Genomic DNA, 22,310 nt, shown 5'->3' on the forward strand with positions numbered 1-22,310 from the left:
TTATGCCCTGGACGGTGTGGCTCAGTTGGTTGGAACATTGTGGACTGAAGGGTCGCAGGTTCTATTCCTGGATAGGGCACATGCCCAGGTTGTGGGTGCATACGGGAGGTGACTGATGCTTTCCCCCTCTCCCTTCCTCTCTCTCCCAAAAATATAAAGCAGCTTATTATCCCATTTTGTGGGGAAGAAAAAACATAAACACAAAGAAAAACATGCAGTAAACATTTTTTAAAAGATATTTGATAAATTTGTCACATTATCTTTACATATGGGCAGAACATTTTAATATGATCTTATCAAATAATAAAAATAGAACAATTATCAAAGATTGACTTAGTCCCTCACTTTTGGTAAAGAAAGCATTAAATTTTTTTAAAAATTGATTTTTACAGAGAGAGAGAGAGAAAGAGAGAGAGAGAGAGAGAGAAATTGGTTGGTTGCCTCCCACATACACCCTGACCAGGGATTGAACCCACAACCTGGGTATATGTGCCCTGACCAGAATCGAAACTGCCACACCTTTTGGTGTATTGGAGGATGTCCCAACCAACAGAGCCACCCGGCCAGGCAGGGCTGGTGGAGCAAGCATTTTATTTACATATCCACATGCACCAACAGTTTGTGTTACAGAAGATATAGTAAGTATAATAACTTAATTTCTATTAGCTACAGAAATTTAACACAAAATGTTGAATTTTTTGATGGGAGTAATATATTAAACCAGGCATCCTCAAACTACGGCCTGTGGGCCACATGCGGCCGGCCGAGGACATTTATCCAGCCCGCCGGGTGCCGCTGCCTGTCCTGCTTAGCAGACGACTCGTCCCGGGCCCGCAGTGTGCATAGGAATTTGTTCATAGTTTTTTTTTAAACTATAGTCCGGCCCTCCAATGGTCTGAGGGACAGTGAACTGGCCCCCTGTTTAAAAAGTTTGAGGACCCCTGTATTAAACAGTGTGGCTAAGTGGTTGAGCATGGACCTATGAACTGGGAGGTCGTGGTTCGATTCCAGATCCGGGCACGTGCTCGGGTTGGGCGAGAGGCACGGCTGATTGGTGATACTTTCTCATCATTGATGTTTCTACATCTCTCCTTCTCCCTTCCTCTCTAAAATCAAAAAATTATTTTAAAAAATGAAATTAGAAATAGCTTACCACAGATTGGAGGGAGAGTGGCAGAAAATAATCTGACATACATATAAATAGACATAAACAAAGTCAGAAATTTGAAACTAAAGAAGTAAATATGCACTACTAGGAAAGCGAGAGCATTTTGATTTACTTTATGAATCAAATGAATATTGACTGAAAAATATCAAAGGGGTGGGATATATTCTGAAAATTTAAAAATGGAGAAGGGGAAAACAAATGATGGGAACAATGTGTTAGAGCTCTCCATTACTGAGGATGTCTAACTACCCACAGGCATGTCTAACACTAGACGTGACCTAAAAATGAGAAAATCCCCATAATCCTGAAGACTTATTTTAGCAACCATCTTTATATTCTTAGTTAAAAGCCAAAGAGCAGAAAGAAAAAAAAATGGCAGCGGAATAGACAGACGTGTTCCAAGCCTTGTCCTGGAGCAGAAAGAAAGAACAGCTAAGGGTCGCATGAGGAGTGTTTGTTGGCAAGTGAAGGGACAGATAAACTCCAGGAGAAGGTGGGGGACTGCTAGATGGGGTTCCCCTGACCGGGCAGCCCCAACTGTAGCTGGGTCCCCTCCGGGAGCTACGGGCTCAAACGTGGAGACTGTGCCATCTTGAAAGGGAAAGTGGAGCTTATCAGAAGCCTGAAAATCCACAACTGCGGCACCCACCGAACAGCTGCGAGCCCCAGAACACCGGTCCCCAATTGGCGCTAACGCGCGGATTCGGAGGAGCTCTACACTCCACCACGGAAAGGTCAGATTTCGCCTGGGATAAGGAGAGAGAGAACTACATAACCAGACATCCGGAGAAGAGAGACCATGGGGAGACAAAAAAACTGCCTGCATATGAAAGAAAAGCAGGCATCACCAGAAAAGAAAGTAAATGAAATGGAGGCAAGCAACCTTCCAGAGAAAGAATTCAGAGAAATGGTCATAAGGTGGCTGAAAAGAATGGAAGACAAATTCGACAATATGAGTAAGAACCAAAAGGAAATGAAGAAGAACCAAGAAGAAATGAAAAATGACCTCACTGCTGTAAAGAACTCAATAGAAAGCATCAAGAGTAGACTAGAAGGAGCAGAGGACCGCATCAGTGAGCTAGAAGAGAAGATGGGGAAAAATACAGAAGTAGAGCAGCTTCTGGAAAAAAAATAATTAAAGAGCAGGAGGAGAGCCGAAGGAAACTTTGGGACAACACAAAACAAAACAACATCCGCATAATAAGGGTTCCAGAAGGAAAGGAAACTGAGCAAGGAATAGAAAACCTGTTTGAAGAAATAATGACAGAAAACATACCTGATATAGGGAAGAAAAACCCCACACAAATCCAAGAAGCTCACAGAGTCCCAAGCAAAATGAACCCCAAAAGACCGACACCAAGGCACATTATAATTAAATTCGCAAACACCAATGACAAAGTAAGAATCTTAAAAAGCGGCAAGAGAGAGACATAAAGTTACATACAAAGGAACCCTCATCAGACTAGCGACTGATTTCTCAACAGAAACTCATCATGCCAGAAGGGAATGGAATGAAATATACAAAGTCATGCAAAGGAAGGGTCTGAATCCAAGAATACTGTACCCAGCAAGGCTATCAATCAAAATTGAAGGTGAAATCAGGAGCTTCACAGACAAAAAAGGACTAAGGGAATTTATTACCACCAAACCAGCAATGCAAGAAATGCTAAAGGGTCTGCTGTAAAAAAAAAAAGAAATAGGAAGCGAAGAAAGAACACAGGTGTAAAGAATAAAAATGGCGACAAATAAGTACCAATCAATAATAACTTTAAATGTAAATGGATTAAATGCCCTAATTAAAAGATAGGGTAACGGGTTGGATAAGAAAACAAGACCCATATATCCGTTGCGTACAAGAAACCCACCACAGAAAAAAAGATGCACACAGACTGAGGGTGAAGGGATGGAAAAAGGTTTTCCAGGCGAATGGAAATGAAAAAAAAAGCTGGGGCAGCAATACTTATATCTGACAAATTAGATCTCAAAGTGAAGGACATAACAAGAGATAAGGAAGGCCACTTCATAATACTAAAGGGAGCAATCCAACAAGAAGAAATAACTCTGGTAAACATATATGCACCCAATACAGGAGCACCCAAATACATAAAAAATCTCCTGGAGGATATCAAGGGAGAGATTGACAGCAATACAATCATAGTAGGAGACTTTAATACCCCACTATCACCATTGGACAAATTCTCTAAACAAAAAATCAGCAAAGAAACATCAATCCTAAATGACTCACTAGACCAGATGGAATTAATTGACATCTTCAGAACATTTCACACCAAAGCCAGAGAATATACATTCTGCTCAAGTGCACATGGGTCATTTTCAAAGATAGACCATATGTTGGGACATAGGCAAAGTCTCTTCAAATTCAAGAAGATAGAAATCACATCAAGCATCTTCTCAGACCACAGTGGCATAAAACTGGAAATCAACTACAATAAAAACAATCCAAAGAAATCAAAAACATGGAGACTAAACAGCATGCTACTAAACAATGACTGGGTTACCAGAGAGATCAAAGAAGAAATAAAAACCATCATGGCAACAAATGACAATGAAAACACAACAATGCAAAATCTATGGGACACAGCGAAAGCAGTCTTGAGAGGGAAGTTCATAGCTCTACAAGCATACTGCAAAAAACAAGAAACAATGGTAATAAATTGCCTAACCCTACAACTCAAAGAGTTAGAAAGAGAGCAACAAGAAAAGCCCAGTGTAAGCAGAAGGAAGGAAATAATAAAGATCAGAGTGGAGATAAAAAACATAGAGACCAAAGAAACAATACAAAAGATCAACAAAACCAAGAGCTGGTTCTTTGAAAGGATAAACAAGATTAATGAACCTCTAGCCAGGCTCACCAAAAAGCAAAGAGAGAGGACCCAAATAAACAAAATCAGAAATGAAAGAGGTGAAATAACAACAGATCCTGCCAAAATACAAAGGAATGTTAAAAAATACTACGAACAACTCTACGAACAAACTGGACAACCTGGAGGAAATGGACATATTCCTAGAAAAATATAACCTTCCAAAACTCAATCAGGAAGAATCTAAACAGCTCAGTATGCCAGTAACTATGGAAGAAATTGAAGCAGTCATCAAAAAGCTTCCGGGAAAAAAAAGCCTGGGGCCAGACGACTTCACAGTAGAGTTTTTCCAAACATTCAAGGAAAAACTAAAACCTATCCTCCTCAGACTATTCCAAAAAATTCAAGAGGAAGGAACACTTCCAAGCTCCTTCTATGAAGCCAGCATCACCCTAATACCAAAACCAGATAAAGACAACACAATGAAAGAGAATTACAGGCCAATATCCCTCATGAACGTAGATTCCAAAATCCTCAACAAAATTCTAGCAAATTGGATCCAGCAGTACATCAGGAAGATCATACACCATGACCAAGTAGGATTTATCCCAGGAATGCAAGGATGGTACAATATCCACAAATCAATAAACATGATACATCACATAAATTGAGAGATAAAAATCACATAGTCATATCAATTGATGCAGAAAAAGCATTTGACAAAATCCAACACCCTTTCTTGATAAAAACTCTCAGCAAGGTGGGAATAGAAGGATCATACCTCAACATAATAAAAGCTATATATGATAAACCCACAGCCAACATCATACTCAATGGGCAAAAACTAAAACCATTTCCCCTAAGAACAGGAACAAGAAAGGGATGCCCACTCTCACCACTCCTGTTCAATATAGTGCTGGAAGTACTAGCCATTGCAATCTTTCAAGAAGAAATAAAAGGCATCCAAATTGGAAAAGAAGAAGTAAAACTGTCCTTATTCGCAGATGACACGATACTGTACATAGAAAACCCTAAAGACTCCATCAAAAAATTATTAGACTTAATAAATGAAATCGGCAACGTAGCAGGATACAAAATTAACGCCAAGAAATCTATGGCATTTCTATACACCAATAATTAACTTACAGAAAGAGTGACTAAAAAAGCAATCCCATTTATCATTGCACCAAAAAAATTAAGATACCTAGGAATAAACTTAACTAAGGAGGTAAAAGACCTATACGTGGAAAACTACAGGACACTGAAAAAAGAGATAGAGGAAGACATAAACAGATGGAAGAACATACCATGTTCATGGATTGGTAGAATCAACATCATCAAAATGTCCATACTACCCAAAGCAATCTATAGATTCAATGCACTCCCCATTAAAATACCAATGGTATATTTCACAGACCTAGAACAAACTCTCCAAAAAGTCATCTGGAATAAAAAAAAAAAAACCCGAATAGCCACAGCAATCCTGAGAAAGAAGAATAAAGCAGGAGGGAGCTCAATACCAGATTTCAAGCTCTATTACAAAGCCACTGTTCTCAAAACAGCCTGGTACTGGCACAAGAACAGACATATAGACCAATGGAATAGAATAGAGAATCCAGATATTGACCCAAACCACTATGTGTAATTAATATTTGACAAAGGAGGCATGAACATACAATGGAGTCAAGACAGTCTCTTCAACAAATGGTGTTGGAGAGAGAAACCAAGATGGCGGCATAGGTAAGCACCTAAACTGCTGCCTCGCACAACAATTTCAAAACTACAACTAAAAGAACAGACACCATCCAGAACCACAGGAAAGCTGGCTGAGTGAAAATTCTACAACTAGAAGGAAAGAGAAAAGCTCACAGATAATTGGAGGTACGGCAAAGGGTCTTTGTGTGCGCAGAGAGGAAGGGTGGCTGAGAGCCTGGTTGACATTCTCTGGCGGAAGGGGGAAGTAAGCCCCCGACCACACTGAACCTCAGTTCTGACTGCACTGAACCCCAGTTCCGGGCGAGCCTCTGGGGACCCACGCTCTTACGGGGGGAGTCTGGACTCTCGGGCAGAGACTCGGGAGCTGGGGAAGGCAGAGGTCTACGAGTACGCGCAAGGGCAAGACTAGCAGGAAGCCAAGACTGTCTGCTCCGCCCTGAGACTCCACCCCATCCAAGCTGAGCACAGAGGCTATTGCAATTTGGCAAGTCTAATCCTATAAGGCTGTCTCCAGCACCAAACTTCTCCCAGCATAGACACAGCTGATCCTTACAGCCAACTGGCCTGGAGGTCAATTCCTCCCAGTGATACCAACAACAATCAAGACTTCATTACAACAAGGCTGTACACACAGTCTACAAAGGGGTGCACCAAGAGTGTCCACTTCAGGTTAACTGGGGAGGCCGACCCACTGGGCCATATAGGAAGCCTAGCACACAAATTTACCCTACCAACTCAGGGAAGCAGTGAAAATGCGGCGTCAAAGAAACAGATCACAAACGAAAGAAATGGAGGAAAACAAACGACTGGATATAGAATTCAAAACCATGGTTATAAGGCTTTTCAAGAATATCCTAGAAAAGGCTGATAAATATAACGAGACCCTCGAAGATATGAAAAAGGACCAACTAGAAATTAAACATACACTGACTGAAATAAAAAATATTATACAGAGACCCAAAAACAGACTAGAGGAACACAAGAATCAAGTCAAGGAATTGAAATACAAAGAAGCAAAAAACACTCAACCGAAAAAGCAAAAAGCAAAAAAAAAAAAAAAAAGCCAAAAAGTTGAAGATAGTGTAAGAAGACTCTGGGACAACTTCAAGCGTACCAACATCAGAATTATGGGGGTGCCAGAAGAAGAGAGAGAGCAAGATACTGAAAACCTATTTGAAGAAATAATGACTGAAAACTTCCCCCACCTGGTGAAAGAAATAGACTTACAAGTCCAGGAAGCGCACAGAACCCCAAACAAAAGGAATCCAAAGAGGACCACACCAAGACACATCATAATTAAAATGCCAAGAGCAAAAGACAAAGAGAGAATATTAAAAGCAGCAAGAGAAAAACAGTTAATTACCTACAAGGGAGCACCCATACGACTGTCAGCTGATTTCTCAACAGAAATTATGCAGGCCAGACGGGAGTGGCAAGAAATTTTCAATGTGATGAATAGCAAGAACCTACAACCAAGATTACTCTACCCAGCAAAGCTATCATTCAGAATTGAAGGGCAGATAAAGAGCTTCACAGATAAGAAAAAGCTGAAGGAGTTCATCACCACCAAACCAGTATTATATGAAATGCTGAAAGGCATTCTTAAAGAAGAGGAAGAAGAAAAAAGTAAAGATAAAAATTATGAACAACAAATACATATCTATCAACAAGTGAACCCCAAAATCAAGTGAATTAAAAACCTGAGGAACAGAATAATCTGGTGAATATAATAGAATCAGGGGCATAGAAAGGGAGTGGACTGATAATTCTCAGGGGGAAAGGGGTATAGGGGGTTCAGGAAGAGACTGGACAAAAATCATACACCTATGGATGAGGACAGTGCGGGGGAGGTAAGGGCAGAAGGTGGGGTGGGAACTGGGTGGAGGGGAGCTATGGGGGGAAAAAGGAGAAACAATTGTAATAATCTTAATAAAGATTTATTTAAAAAAAACAACAAAAAAAACAAATGGTGTTGGAAAAATTGGACAGATACATGCAGAAAAATGAAACTAGATCACCAACTTACACAATACACAAAAATAAACTCAAAATGGATACAGGACTTAAACATAAGACGGGAAACCATAAAAATACTAGAGGAATCCACAGGCAGCAAAATCTCAGACATATGCCCAAAGAACTTCTTCACTGATACTGCCCCTAGGGCAATGGAAGGCAAAGAGAAAATAAACAAATGGGACTACATCAAAATAAAAAGCTTTTTCACAGCAAAAGAAACCATCAAGAAAACAACAAGAAACCCCACTGTATGGGAGAACATATTTGCAAATGTTATCACTGATAAAGGTTTAATCTCCAACATCTACAGGCAGCTTATACAACTTAATAAAAGGAAGATAAATGATCCAATAAAAAAATGGGCAAAGGACCTAAATAGAATCTTTTCTAAAGAAGACAGAAGGAAGGCCACGAGACACATGAAAACATGCTCAAAGTCACTAATTATCCGAGAGATGCAAATCAAAACGACAATGTGATACCATCTCACACCTGTCAGAATGGCTATCATCAACAAATCAACAAACGACAAGTGTTGGCGAGGATGCGGAGAAAAAGGAACCCTCGTGCACTGCTGGTGGGAGTGCAGACTGGTGCAGCCACTGTGGAGAACAGTATGGAGTTTCCTCAAAAAACTGAAAATGGAACTCCCATTTGACCCAGTGATCCCACTCCTAGGAATATAGCCTAAGAAACCAGAAACACCAATCAGAAAGGATATATGCACCCCTATGTTCATAGCAGCACAATTTACAATAGCTAAGATTTGGAAACAGCCTAGGTGCCCGTCAGCAGATGACTGGATCAGAAAACTATGGTACATCTACACAATGGAATACTATGCTGCCATAAAAAAGAAGGAATTACTACCATTTGTAGCAACCTGGATGGAATTGGAGAACATTATGCTAAGTGAAATAAGCCAGTCAATGAAAGAAAAATGTCACATGATCTCACTCATTTGTGGATAATAAAAAACATTATAAACTGATGAACAAAAAGACAGATACAGAGGCAGTAAAGCATCAAACAGACTGTCAAATTACAGCGGGAAGGTTAGGGAGAGGCGGGGGAAATAAGAGATCAACTGAAGTACTTATATGCATGCATATAATAGTAACCAACGGATGCAAAACATGGGGGGTGAGGGCATGTATGGGAGTGGGTGGGGAGGGGCAATGGTAAGATATGTACACTTATAATACCTTAATAAAAAAAATAAAAAAAAATAAATAAAAGTAGGCAGAGGACCTGAAAAAAAATAAAAAAATAAAACCCAAAGAGCAGCTCAATATTATTCTTTCATATTTTAGGGAAAAAATGAGGGTAAAGTAGGAAACTTCCTACCTTGATATTAAGTTTTTCTATACCTTTAAAATCTAGTACTTTTTACAGTATTGTGACACATTTAAGCAAGGTCAAGAAAACCATAGATCTCTGTAATTTATGCACCACCAAAATTACCTCTCTCATCCTATAAATTACCTATTATCCAGATAACTACTCTACATTTCTAGAAGTCATAAAATAAAAATGCAACATAAACTGTTGGGTAAAATCACTCATTTGGAAACTACTGATTCAGATTATTTTCATGCCTTATTGCAACAAATTAAGTGATACAACCTACTCTTTAACCAACACTTTCCAGCTTTTTACCCTATGCCTGTTACCTGGAGTATCTTTTCCAGGGATTGATAATGAAGCAGCACTTTTGCTCCTGGCTAGTGATGCTTTTGTTGGGGCGATCAGACGCATGATTAAATCATTCTCCCAAAGATCGGTGTACAGTTGCTGAACTAAATGATGAGAACAAATAAAAAGGATTCAATTTGAGGCCTCACAAACAAATGCCAAGCAAAAAAGAACATTGTGAACTGCTGCAAACAACTTTCTCAGCCGAAAAGTAGAGGCAATGAGAACACATACATAATAGTGAACACTGCCACCTGACCAGACTGCATTGTTAGGGAACAGAGTACCTGAATAAAAGGGCAAAGGCCCCAGCATACCACAGCAACACCAATGCAGGAATCTAGGTAATGTACCTAACAGAGTCCAACAGATGGAGTCTTTATGGAGAAACTCACATATGGAGAAAAACGTTGTACATGACAAACAACTTTGCTAACAATCATACTACTCAAGTCCATTGCCAAAAGCTCCAAGGTATTGACAGAATTATTCTGCAATAAATTTTTATTCTCATAAGGATTGCTGTGACAGTGGCATTTGACCAGAATCAATGAAGTGAAGGGTGTTGAGTAAATGAATGGTTCGGTATGAAACAAAAAGCAACAATCATGTTGGACAGGAAAAAGTTAGAGGGAAAAGTATGAGAAAGAAACTACTTTAAATAAAGAAGTAGTTCAGTAATAATTGTGATAACTTGCATGCCATAATCAGTGGGGAAAGCATTCACAAAAGAAGGAAGTGGGGTAACAGAACAAAGCTTTGAGGTTCAAAATATGGCTGGTAATTTAGGACTTCTAAATGCAAATTGATGAGATGTTTAAAGGAAATCAAGTCCTCCAGTACAAAAGTATCTCTTCCAACATCTGTCATCTACTTTGTCAGCCTCATTAAAGACCTCTTGTTCAGATAATGGCAGAATTATGTATTTCATTTAAAGACAGCTCTCCTAGCTTCAGCCAAATAAGCATGGGACCAAAGTACATTTTTTAGTTAAAGAAGGGATATTTTGACTTCTACTTTTAGGAATGACTTTGCAAGCAACTGAATGTTGACACACATATATCTCTTTTAAACCACTATTTAAGACTGGTACTTAGAAATAACTACCTACCTGATTTTCTTTCTACCTTTTCAGCTTCTGTAGAGTAATGTAGTTTGCTATATCTTTTATTCAAAGACTAGAGGCCCAGTGCACCAAATTCATGCACTGGGGGTGGGGGTGGGAGTCCCTCAACCTGGCCTGCACCCTCTCACAGTCCGGGAGCCCTTAGCAGACATCCCCTCACACCTTACCTCCCTGCTTGCTGCTCCTTCCTGTTCCCAGCAGTGAGCCCAGCTTCTGGCTGAGTGGTGCTCCCGCACATCATAGCCACCGGTTGTTCCACCTTAACAGTCGCTGAGCTTTTATTATATAGACTAGAGGCCCGGTGCATGAAATCCGTGCACGGGGGTGGGGGTGGGGGTGGGGGGTCCCTCAGCCCAGCCTGCAACCTCTCCAATCCGGGACCCCTTGGGGGATGTCCGACTGCTGGGATTGGGCCTAAACCGGCAGTCAGACATCCCTCTCACAATCCTGGACCGCTGGCTCCTAATCGCTAACCTGCCTGCCTGCCTGGTCACCCCTTACTGCCCCCCTGCTGGCCTGGTCGCCCCTCACAGCTCCCCCGCCGGCCTGTTCACCCCATGCAGCCAGTGTTCAGTCCTTTGGTTGTCCCTCACTAACCCCCCCTGCCGACCTGGTCACCCCATGCAGCCTGTTTGTTCAGTTGTTTGGTCGTCCCTCACTAACCCTCCTGCTGGCTTGGTTGCCCACTGCAGCCTGCTTGTTCAGTTGTTTGGTCGTCCCTCACTAACCTCCCTGCCAGCCTGGTCATAGGCAACCATCTTGTGAGGGTCAATTTGCATATTACCTCTTTATTATATAGGATAAGCACCCTTTTTTTCTGGAGATCAAGGGCAAAGCAATATTATATTTTACAAGCTGTTTAAATATATTTTGATAGTGAGTCACTCCTTTTGTCAAACATTTTCTATCTTCTCTGCAATTTCCTGTAAGAATTTAAATTTCAAATATGATGTAGAGATTCTACATCCTAAAACTTAAAAAAATAGTTTACTCTTTAAGTTATCTAAAATGAAATAAAATTCTTTAGAAAATGGTAAAATTTAAGAGGGTAAATATCCCATACTACCTGACCACATCAAAGTTCCCAAATTAGGAATATACAACCTTTAATTGTGGATATAATCTATAACATCTATTACTGAAGTAACTTATACTTCAGTTATAACTAGTATTTTTAAACAAAAATGATCATTAATATAGATGTACAATTTTAGCAACCCAAACCATTCATAGGGAAATAGTCTATTTTGTGTAGACACTTTTCCATTTCACTTGAAGTATTCTGGCTCAGAATATTGAGGAATGTCTGTTTAATAATTTCTCTTTTGGGGACCTGCCAATTAAAGTACATATTGACAATATAGCATAATTTGAAAATTCTTGAATAGATAATATAATTGAACATCAAAGAATCAAAGAGGCGTAACTGATTCATTCAGGTAATTAAATCACATGTCCTTTATCATCATACTGCAAGAAATGACAAAATGATATAAATAATTATTATGAGGCAGCAACAAGCATAAGAAAAATAGACTATTTGAATCATTCATTCATAGTAGATAAAGTATTCATAGTAGATAAATTCATTGTGGTTTTAACTATAAAAGCAGAACAGTAATTACACTTGCCTGTCAACTTTACAAGGCTGTTGTGAACAAATATATATAAAGCAGATCAATTTGTCCACTGCTATATACATTGAGTGGCCAGATTATTATGATCTCTGAACGCATAATAATCTGGTCACTCAGTGTGTATATATATATATTAGAGGCCCGGTGCATGAATTCATGCATGGTGGGGTCTGGCCAGCCTGGCCAGGAGGAGGGGACATGGGCGGTTGGCTGGCCTGCCTGCTGGTCACACTCCTGGTCGAGGGGACAATTTGCATATTAGTCTTTTATTATATAGGATATACACTGAGTGGCCAGATTATTATGCATTCAGAGATCATAATAACCTGGCCACAGTGTATATATGCTATTATTTTCCTTAAATGAGGTAATATTCATGAAACTTAATGAAAATTGAATGACTAGTTTAACTAGTTCCTAGAAAAAATTATTTCATTTATAGATTAGAAAGAATATGAATTAATTTTAAAATAAATTATTGTGCCACTTAACAGTGATGACTTTTGGTCAAAATATGTTTCACATTCTCAATGTCACTAATCAGAGAAATGCAAATTAAAACCACAATGAGGTATCATCTCACACCTGTCAGAATGGCTATCATCAATAAATCAACGAACGTGTTAGCGAAGATTTGGATAAAAGGGAACGCTAGTACATTGCTGGTAGGAATGCAAACTGGTGCAGCCACTATAGAAAGCAGTATGGAGTTTCCTCAAAAAACTGAAAATGGGACTGCCACTTGATCCAATGATCCTACTTCTAGGAATATAAGCTAAGAACCCTAAAACACCAATTAGGAAGAATATATGCACCCCTATGTTCATAGAAGCACTATTTACAATAGCTAAGATTTAGAAACAGGCCAAGTGCCCATCAGCAGATGAGTGGATAAAAAAGCTGTGGTACCTCTACACAATGGAATACTATGCAGCTGTAAAAAAAAAAAGGTCTCTTACCCTTTGAGATAGCATGGATAGACCTGGATATTATTATGCTAAGTGAAATAAGCCAGTCAGATAAAGACAAATATCACATGATCTCACTTATTTGAACAAATAATGAACAAAATAAATGAACCAACAAAATAAGTCAAGAGGGGAAAAACCAAGATGGCGGCATAGGTAAGCACCTAAACTGCTGCCTCGCACAACAATTTCAAAACTACAACTAAAAGACAGAACGGACACCATCCAGAACCACAGGAAAGCTGGCTGAGTGAAAATTCTGCAACTAGAAGGAAAGAGAAAAGCTCACAGAGAATTGGAGGTATGGCAAAGGGTCTTTGTGCGTGCAGAGAGGAAGGGTGGCTGAGAGCCTGGCTGACTTTCTCTGGCGGAAGGGGGAAGGAAGCCCCCAACTGCACTGAACCCCAGTTCTGACTGCACTGAACCCCAGTTCCGGGCGAGCCCCTGGGGACCCACACTCTTACGGGGGGAGTCTGGACTCTTGGGCGGAAACTCGGGAGCCGGGGAAGGCAGAGGTCTGAAGATGCGCGCGTGCCAGTGCGCACAAAGGAAGCGGAGGTTGCCACAGGCTTTCCCTAGTGGAAGGGAGTCAGAGGCTCCTGAGTGCACTGGGCCCCAGTTCTGACTGCACTGAACCCCAGTTCCAGGTGAGCCCCTGGGGACCCACGCTCTTACGGGGGGGAATCTGGACTCTTGGGCAGAGACTCGGGAGCCGGGGAAGGCAGAGGTCTGAAGGCGCATGCGCGTGCCGGTGCGCACAAAGGCTGCGGAGGTTGCCACAGGCTTTCCCTAGTGGAAGGGAGTCAGAGGCTCCTGACTGCACTGAGCCCCAGTTCTGACTGCACTGAACCCCAGTTCCAGGCGAGCCCCTGGGGACCCATGCTCTTGTGGGGGGAGTCTGGACTCTCGGGCAGAGACTCGGGAGCTGGGGAAGGCAGAGGTCTATGAGTGCGTGCAAGGGCAAGGCTGACGGGAAGCCAAGACTGTCTGCTCCGCCCTGAGACTCCACCCCATCCAAGCTGAGCACAGAGGCTATTGCAATTTGGCAAGTCTAATCCTATAAGGCTGTCTCCAGCACCAAACTTCTCCCAGCATAGACACAGCTGATCCTTACAGCCAACTGGCCTGGAGGTCAATTCCTCCCAGTGATACCAACAACAATCAAGACTTCATTACAACAAGGCTGTACACACAGTCTACAAAGGGGTGCACCAAGAGTGTCCACCTCAGGTTAACTGGGGAGGCCGACCCACTGGGCCATATAGGAAACCTAGCACACAAATTTACCCTACCAACTCAGGGAAGCAGTGAAAATGCGGCGTCAAAGAAACAGATCACAAACGAAAGAAATGGAGGAAAACAAACGACTGGATATAGAATTCAAAATCACGGGTTATAAGGCTTTTCAAGAATATCCTAGAAAAGGCTGATAAATATAACGAGACCCTCGAAGATATGAAAAAGGACCAACTAGAAATTAAACATACACTGACTGAAATAAAAAATATTATACAGAGACCCAACAACAGACTAGAGGAACACAAGAATCAAGTCAAGGAATTGAAATACAAAGAAGCAAAAAACACTCAACCGAAAAAGCAAAAAGCAAAAAAAAAAATCCAAAAAGTTGAAGATAGTGTAAGAAGACTCTGGGACAACTTCAAGCGTACCAACATCAGAATTATGGGGGTGCCAGAAGAAGAGAGAGAGCAAGATACTGAAAACCTATTTGAAGAAATAATGACTGAAAACTTCCCCCACCTGGTGAAAGAAATAGACTTACAAGTCCAGGAAGCGCACCGAGCCCCAAACAAAAGGAATCCAAAGAGGACCACAGCAAGACACATCATAATTGAAATGCCAAGAGCAAAAGACAAAGAGAGAATATTAAAAGCAGCAAGAGAAAAATAGTTTTAATTACCTACAAGGGAGCACCCATACGACTGTCAGCTGATTTCTCAACAGAAACTATGCAGGCCAGACGGGAGTGGCAAGAAATTTTCAATGTGATGAATAGCAAGAACCTACAACCAAGATTACTCTACCCAGCAAAGCTATCATTCAGAATTGAAGGGCAGATAAAGAGCTTCACAGATAAGAAAAAGCTGAAGGAGTTCATCACCACCAAACCAGTATTATATGAAATGCTGAAAGGTATTCTTAAAGAAGAGGAAGAAGAAAAAAGTAAAGAGAAAAATTATGAACAACAAATACATATCTATCAACAAGCGAACCTAAAAATCAAGTGAATTAAAAACCTGAGGAACAGAATAATCTGGTGAATATAATAGAATCAGGGGCATAGAAAGGGAGTGGACTGATAATTCTCAGGGGGAAAGGGGTATGGGGGGTTCAGGAAGAGACTGGACAAAAATCATACACCTATGGATGAGGACAGTGGGGGGGAGGTAAGGGCAGAAGGTGGGGTGGGAACCGGGTGGAGGGGAGCTATGGGGGGAAAAAGGAGAAACAATTGTAATAATCTGAATAAAGATTTATTTTAAAAAAAATAAGTCAAGAGGCATGGAACAGACTGACATAACTCAGGGGAGAGGGGGTAATGAGAAGAGATAAAGTAAAGAACTTATATACTTATATGCATAGCCCATGGACACAGAAAATAGTGTGGTGAAGGCCTGGGGGTAGGTGGGGACTGGGCAGAGGAGGGTATAGGGGAAAGGGGAAATGGGGGACATCTGTAATACTGTCAATAATAAAATATATATATTTAAAAATAAAATATTTTTCAAGTAATAAAAAGAAAAACAAAAAAAAATACATTTTTACCTTAGGCTACCTGAGCCCAACAAACCCTTCTGATATGATTAATACACAAATCAGCCCAGCGGGCATGGCTCAGTGGTTGTGCATCGACCTATAACCAGGAGGTTGTGGTTAGGTTCCCGATTAGGACACATGCACAGGTTGTGGGCTCGATCCCCAGTGTGGGCATGCAGGAGGCAGATCAATGATTCTCTCTCATCATTGATGTTTCTAGCTCTCTCCTTTCCTCTTTGAAATCAATAAAAAAATATATTTTTTAAAATACACAAATCACTAAAAGAGAATTGATGCTGATATTTATATGATATATTGATTTTATATATACATACATTGGTAGTTATATTGATATATTGATGAAAATACAAAATAGTAATGACCTCTATTGTGAAACAATGTGGTACTCTTCTGTAATAAATCTAAATGTGGCACAATCTAAAGAAGTGGTACTATAAAAATACATATAAAGAATTGATTTTGTTGATTTGAAATTCAGTGGAATACATGAAATAACTACTTACTCTTGGCAATAGAATTCTGAAGACCAGGAGATGACAGTGTCATTTGTTTGTGTGATCCAGAAGTATCCTGTTCTAGCTTTTCAGTAGATACAGACCGTTTCTTGACTGAGAAAAGATAGAATTTTTACTGTACTCATATTTTTAAAAAGCATCATTAGCTGAAACAGAATGAGTTCGTGATATAGTTCTATGGAGCCTAAACAGGCATTAATTAAGCATACAATGTGAGTCATTCCTTAAAAGCTATGTAATTTAACTTATGTTTTATGAAATTGTGTAGTTATGTCACATGTAGGATAATTTACAGTATGTTAATAGTAAACAGGGCAGGACTAGTTTATTTTACAGCATGGATGGAACTGGAGAGCATATGCTAAGTGAAATAAGCCAGTCAGAGAAAGATAAATATCACATGATCTCACGCATTCGTGGAATATAATGAACAACATAAACTGATGAACAAAAACAGATCCAGAGACAGAGAAGCATCAATCAGATCGTCAAACCTCAGAGAGAAGGTAGGGGAGGGTGGGAGTAAGTGGGAGAGATCAACCAAAGGACTTGTATGCATGCATATAAGCCTAACCAATGGACACAGGCACCACGGGGGTGAGGGCATGAGTGGGGGGGTGGGGGGCAATGGGGGGATAAAGACACATATGTAATAACTTAATCAATAAAGAAAAAGAATTTTTAAAAAACTATGCATTAGAAAGTGTCAAGCTTATTTATTGTTAATCATTTTATACTAATTGCAAGTTTAACTGGGTAAGATTTTGGATATACTGGATAAAATAAAGTTATAAAAGTTGCACCTGTTTCTTTTGCAATCTCACAACACAGGTGAAATACTGTACATGCAAAAAAGTACATGGGGCATTTTCATTTAACATACAAAACTCAAAACCTTGTGGTAAATGCAACCTATACTAATAGACAATATTTAAACATCAGCATGAATAAACTTAAATTTTAATTGTTGTATTAATTACCCGTTTTACTTTCAGAGTTCACTGTCGTAGAGCCTTCCCATGACCATCTTTTTTGACGTTGTTCAATACGATTGCTCCGCTCCAATGTACGAGAGACAACAGCTTTGAATTTCTCCTGTTTAAAATAAATGCAATAGTATGGTAGTTCCCAGAGGGGAGGAGGTAGAGGGCAGTAAAGGGTAAAGGGAGCCAAATATATGGTAACAGATTCATAGTTTGGGTGCTGACACACAATGCAATATACAGATCATGTATCATAGAAAGGTACACTTGAAACCTACATGACTCTATTAACCAATGTCACTCCAATAAATTTAATAAAATAAAAATGTTTTAAATTAAATAAATGCCAAATTAATTATTAAATGCCAACAATTTTTACATATTCTTTTTAGTGGTTAGTATAATTTTGATTTGTGGGTTATAAAACAATACCATCATCAAATTTTTCTATCAGGCAAAAATTTTTTTATATCAGATAAAAGTTAAAAATAGAGACATGTCTTGCCTGTCTGGTGTGGCTCAGTGGATGAATGTTGACCCATGAACTAAGAGGTCACTGGATCAATTCCTGGTCAGGGCACATGCCTGGGTTGTGGGCTCCATCTCCAGTAGGGGGCGGGCAGGAGGGAGCCAATCTATGTTTCTATCCCTCTATCCCTCTCCCTTCCTTTCTCTCTCTCAAATCAATTAAAAAGAAACATTTAAAAATAGAGACATGTCTCAGGTATCAATCAATATCAGTGCTTCTACTGAATAATTAGGTTTTAATCTTATAAATCTGAATCGAAGAACTGTGCTTCCCTCTGCTTATATCATTAGGAAATTTAGAACTAAAATTTGTAGCCTATTTCTATCAACTATACAAAGACTGAGGGTCCAATTTTGTGTTTACTAATCATACATTATGTTCTATTATTTTCCCCTCTGCTTGAGAGAGTCAAGCATCCATCACCTGGTTGTGGCATGTATTTTTTTAAATATACCCATTTATAACATTTCAAATTCTGGTGTTAACTAATCCAGTTTTAAAAAAGATAATAAATGTGCTTGTCTTGAGCTCAACTTCATTTTAAACTTCTCAGGATTACAGCTACACAAATGTCAATGTCACAGTTTAGCAAAACAACTCCATTGCCAGAAATGAGATGGTTTTCTTTACTCAGATATTTTTCAACCTTGTGCTGTAATATACCAGGGGCTATACTCAGGTGAAAAAAAATCAACTTCAGGACCAGGTTTTCTATTTTTCCCTGACAACCACTGTTTCTTAGCAACACCATCCTTACAATGTCCCCACTGTTTCTGAGGGCAAAGAGGGTAAACATAACAGGAAAATGGAGAATCGTCCATATCCTCTGAGAGTAGCAATCACAATTCTTGAAATAAAATTTATTAAAAAATGCATCTACAGGCAGTATTTTAAAATTATATTTCTACCAGAAAATTGTCCTAAATTACTTAGAAACCCAGACAGTATAATATAGACCAAAAGTAGAAATTAATATTGTATTTGTTGAACATTACTGATTTCTAAGAATTCTATCCTGCTATTTCCAAATGAACCTGTGCTCTCGGGTTCCTTCCTGCATCTGTGGCTCAGATATATCTCCCATCACCCCTCCTCAGCACCACAGAGTTTGGTTTTTCCCCTGATCTACCTGCAGCCTACTTACAGTGTCCCATGTCCCTGCTCTACTCCCCTACATCAGCTCTCTGGTGTTCTTTTTGCCTTGTCTCATCTTTCTATCTCTTTTCCTGCCATGTTTCTGGCTCCCTTTCTGTCTACAGTTTCATTTTGCTGCATTTTCTTCTCTTCTGTGTTATTTCTCTGATTCCTCTTTCTCTAAGATGGTTTTTTTTTTTTCTCAGTCCCCTGATACTGCCTCTCTCCTCCAGGGTCCCTCCCCAACTCTGCAGTTTTCTGTTTTACTTTATTTGGTTCTATGTCTCTACTTAGTTCATATTCATTCTCATTCATTCTCTCTCTCCTTTCTCTTTAACAGAGAGAAGTAAATTAAGGAGATGTCTCACAGAGAAAAGGGAAGTGACAGAAATTCTAAACAAGAGTCCATCAAATACTGGAATGTAAAAAAAACACAAAACAATAACATAAGAAACCACATAAAAAGGCCCAAAAAGACAGAGAAAGTGATAGTGGATCATGGATGGGGAAGAAATTGCACACAAGGACAGTCCTAGAATAAGAAAGATCCCCAATGGAGGTAAGGGCTGGGAGTGAGGCACGTGCAAGAGCAACTGTGTGCACAAGGAAGGAGGAAAATTGAGCACCAGAAAAAGACACAGAGAAGAAGGCTCATGGGGGAGAAATGGAACCAAAGAAAAAAGAAAAAGAAATGTAAAAATTAGAGCAACAGAAAAAGAGAGGAATATAAAAACATACATACTGAGAGAACAACAGGCAGAAAATACAAAGATGAGGAGAGAAAAAGAAACTAAAGCAAAGAAAAGGGAGGCACTTCAGACAGAGAACCAGAAGACAGATTAAGACTTACTTAGGGACACTTGAGAATCACTAGAATAAAGAAAAGAGAGTATGCCAGCACGAAAAAGAATGGTGTCACAGAGAATTTTCTGGATTCAGAAGAGTCAATTTACTCAGACTAAAGTAGTGGAATGACCTACAGGAGAAAAATTTGGTGTCAGAGAGAATCATACAGAATGAGACAGGGAGCCAGATGTCCATGTGTAAGTAATGAAAGACAAACTGAGTAAAGAGGGACAGAAGGGAAAAAGAGAGGGCATCACAAAGGCAGTGACTCATGCCAAGAGAGTGCCAAAGACACTAACAAAGAGTCCAGAAAGGAAAATAGAGCAGTGGGCCACAAAACAACAGACAGAAAGATGGGAATGTGACAAATGAACTAGAGGGAGAAGGAGACGGAGAGGGACACAGAGAGAGTGTGTAAACATAAGAGGGAGTCAGGTGAATACATAGGAGTAGATTTGGCTGGGACTCAGTCATGCAATCAGAGTTGTAGTTGTAAGAAGTAAGCCCATCAGATGGGGCCTTGTCAGGGAGGGCCATACTGTGGGTCTGTGCATATTAGGAACTGGGCCAACACTGAAGTAGGAGAGAGAGCCTCTCAGAGTAAACCCCAGGCCACAGGCACCCCGTGTGTCATGTTCTGAAGGTGGACAGGATTCTTCTCCTGAATATGCAAGGCTCCTCTTTACGTAGGCCAGTGGGTCTCAATTCCCGGGTCTGATTGGGACAGGGGCAAGAGTCTCTAATATTGAGGGGAAGAAATGAAGACATAGGATTAGTTCCCTTCCCACAGGTTGAACCAGTAAAGGCAGAGACAGGCTTAAAAAAAAAGTATTCTACCCAGTCAGCATAGCTTAGTGGTTGAGCGTTGACCTATGAACCAGGAGGTCGCAGTTAGATTCCTGCCCAGGTTGCCAGCTTGATCCCTAGTTGGGGGGCGTGCAGGAGACAGCTGATTAATGATTCTCATCACTGACGTTTCTATCTCTTTCTCTCTCTCCCTTACTCTCTTAAATCAATAAAAATTATTTTTTCAAAAAAGTATTCCAGACCCAGGTAACATAGTATATCATCTGATTAACAGGCTAGAAAAATATGTACCCTTTCTTCCTGTAATTTTTGTTTTCTTTTTTCTTCAGCTGATATTCTTCGCTGTTCATCTTTCTGTTTTTGTTCTCGCAGCTTTCGTTGTTTTTCTTCCATCTGTTTTTCATACTGGATCTTGGACTTTCTTTCTTTTTCAAGTAGTTGTATTTCTTTTGTAGCTGAAATATTCCAAATACAAGGTATAAGATCAAGAAAATATTAGTTTTCCACATAACACACCAAGGATAAAGTTAATATATCTCATTCTCTTTCTTAAAAATAACAACATGATGGGGGGATGAGGACAAATATGTATATCTCAATCAATAAAGAAATTAAAATGAAAAAAATATAACAACATGCACTAATAAGCATTTATTGTATAAGTGTGGCCACCAAACAAAAATTCCAAAGAACTAAATTAACTTAGATGACTCTCATCCTGTTTAAACCCAAATTCCAAATTAAAGAAACGTAGTTTCATACATTTGATGTTTCTGCTGATTTGAGCTAAAGTTAAGCATTAAAACAATATTTTTTAAAAAACACATGGCCAGAATCGATTTTTGTCCATTCAACTAGGAAACTTCTTTTAAAAACCTCATCTATACAGGCCATATTAAGCATGCCAATCATGGCCTTTGTCACATACTACATTTTGATGTTTTCCTATATTCAATTTTCCCTAGTTTAAGCATGGAGAGCATCTAGCAGTTATAAAATAGTCTCTGGCTTAGAGCTAGGAAGAAATAGTTCCTTATCAAAACAGTGGTAATTGATATTCCATTTGAATAAAGTTGGGCAATAATATTGTCAGTGGATTTGTAAAACCAGAGGAGAAAAATACACAGTTGAAAAAGCATTTTTTCAAGATGTAAAAAGATTATGCTTTTAGATCTCAATTGATCCACAGTAACACTTGAGAAGCATAGCAATCAGTGAAAGATTCTATGTTAGGATTCTTAGCAATTTCATTTTCATGTTTAGTATTATTTTACTGAAATCCCATTCTGCTGTTTCTAAAAATGTTTAAGAGATATTCATATCTTAGTTTTCAGAAAATTAAAGCTAAAAGAAATTACTACTTCAAAAATTAAACAACCAGTTAAATTTTTTTCATGGGCCTTCTTTATCTGATTTAATACAAACATTTAACCCAATATAATACATACTATAAAAAGTAAGATCTATCATATAATCAGACTAGGAAAAGTAAGTAAAAACCAATTTGGAAATATATAACCTTCATATAAAATTCATTCATTGGTTT

General features: G+C 39.4%; 1 protein-coding gene across 6 annotated transcripts in view; it reads right to left on the minus strand.

Annotated features, from left to right (window-relative positions):
* The window catches only part of MAP7D3 (MAP7 domain containing 3), a 45,047-nt gene that overhangs the window by 17,959 nt on the left and 4,778 nt on the right, over positions 1 to 22,310 (minus strand). For 3 of the 6 annotated variants that reach the window (XM_080652755.1, XM_080652754.1, XM_080652753.1), the window contains exons 4-7: positions 21,056 to 21,219; positions 17,446 to 17,560; positions 16,454 to 16,558; positions 9,399 to 9,524 (exon numbers count right to left, since the gene is read on the minus strand). In XM_080652755.1, the coding sequence (XP_080508881.1) occupies positions 9,399 to 9,524; positions 16,454 to 16,558; positions 17,446 to 17,560; positions 21,056 to 21,219 (510 nt within the window). The remainder of the gene's footprint in view (positions 1 to 9,398; positions 9,525 to 16,453; positions 16,559 to 17,445; positions 17,561 to 21,055; positions 21,220 to 22,310) is intronic. The other 3 variants (XM_080652756.1, XM_080652758.1, XM_080652757.1) reach the window with 1 other exon arrangement.

This window comes from Plecotus auritus, assembly GCF_963455305.1.
Source record: "Plecotus auritus genome assembly, chromosome: X".
In the NCBI taxonomy this organism is placed as follows: Eukaryota; Metazoa; Chordata; class Mammalia; order Chiroptera; family Vespertilionidae; genus Plecotus; species Plecotus auritus.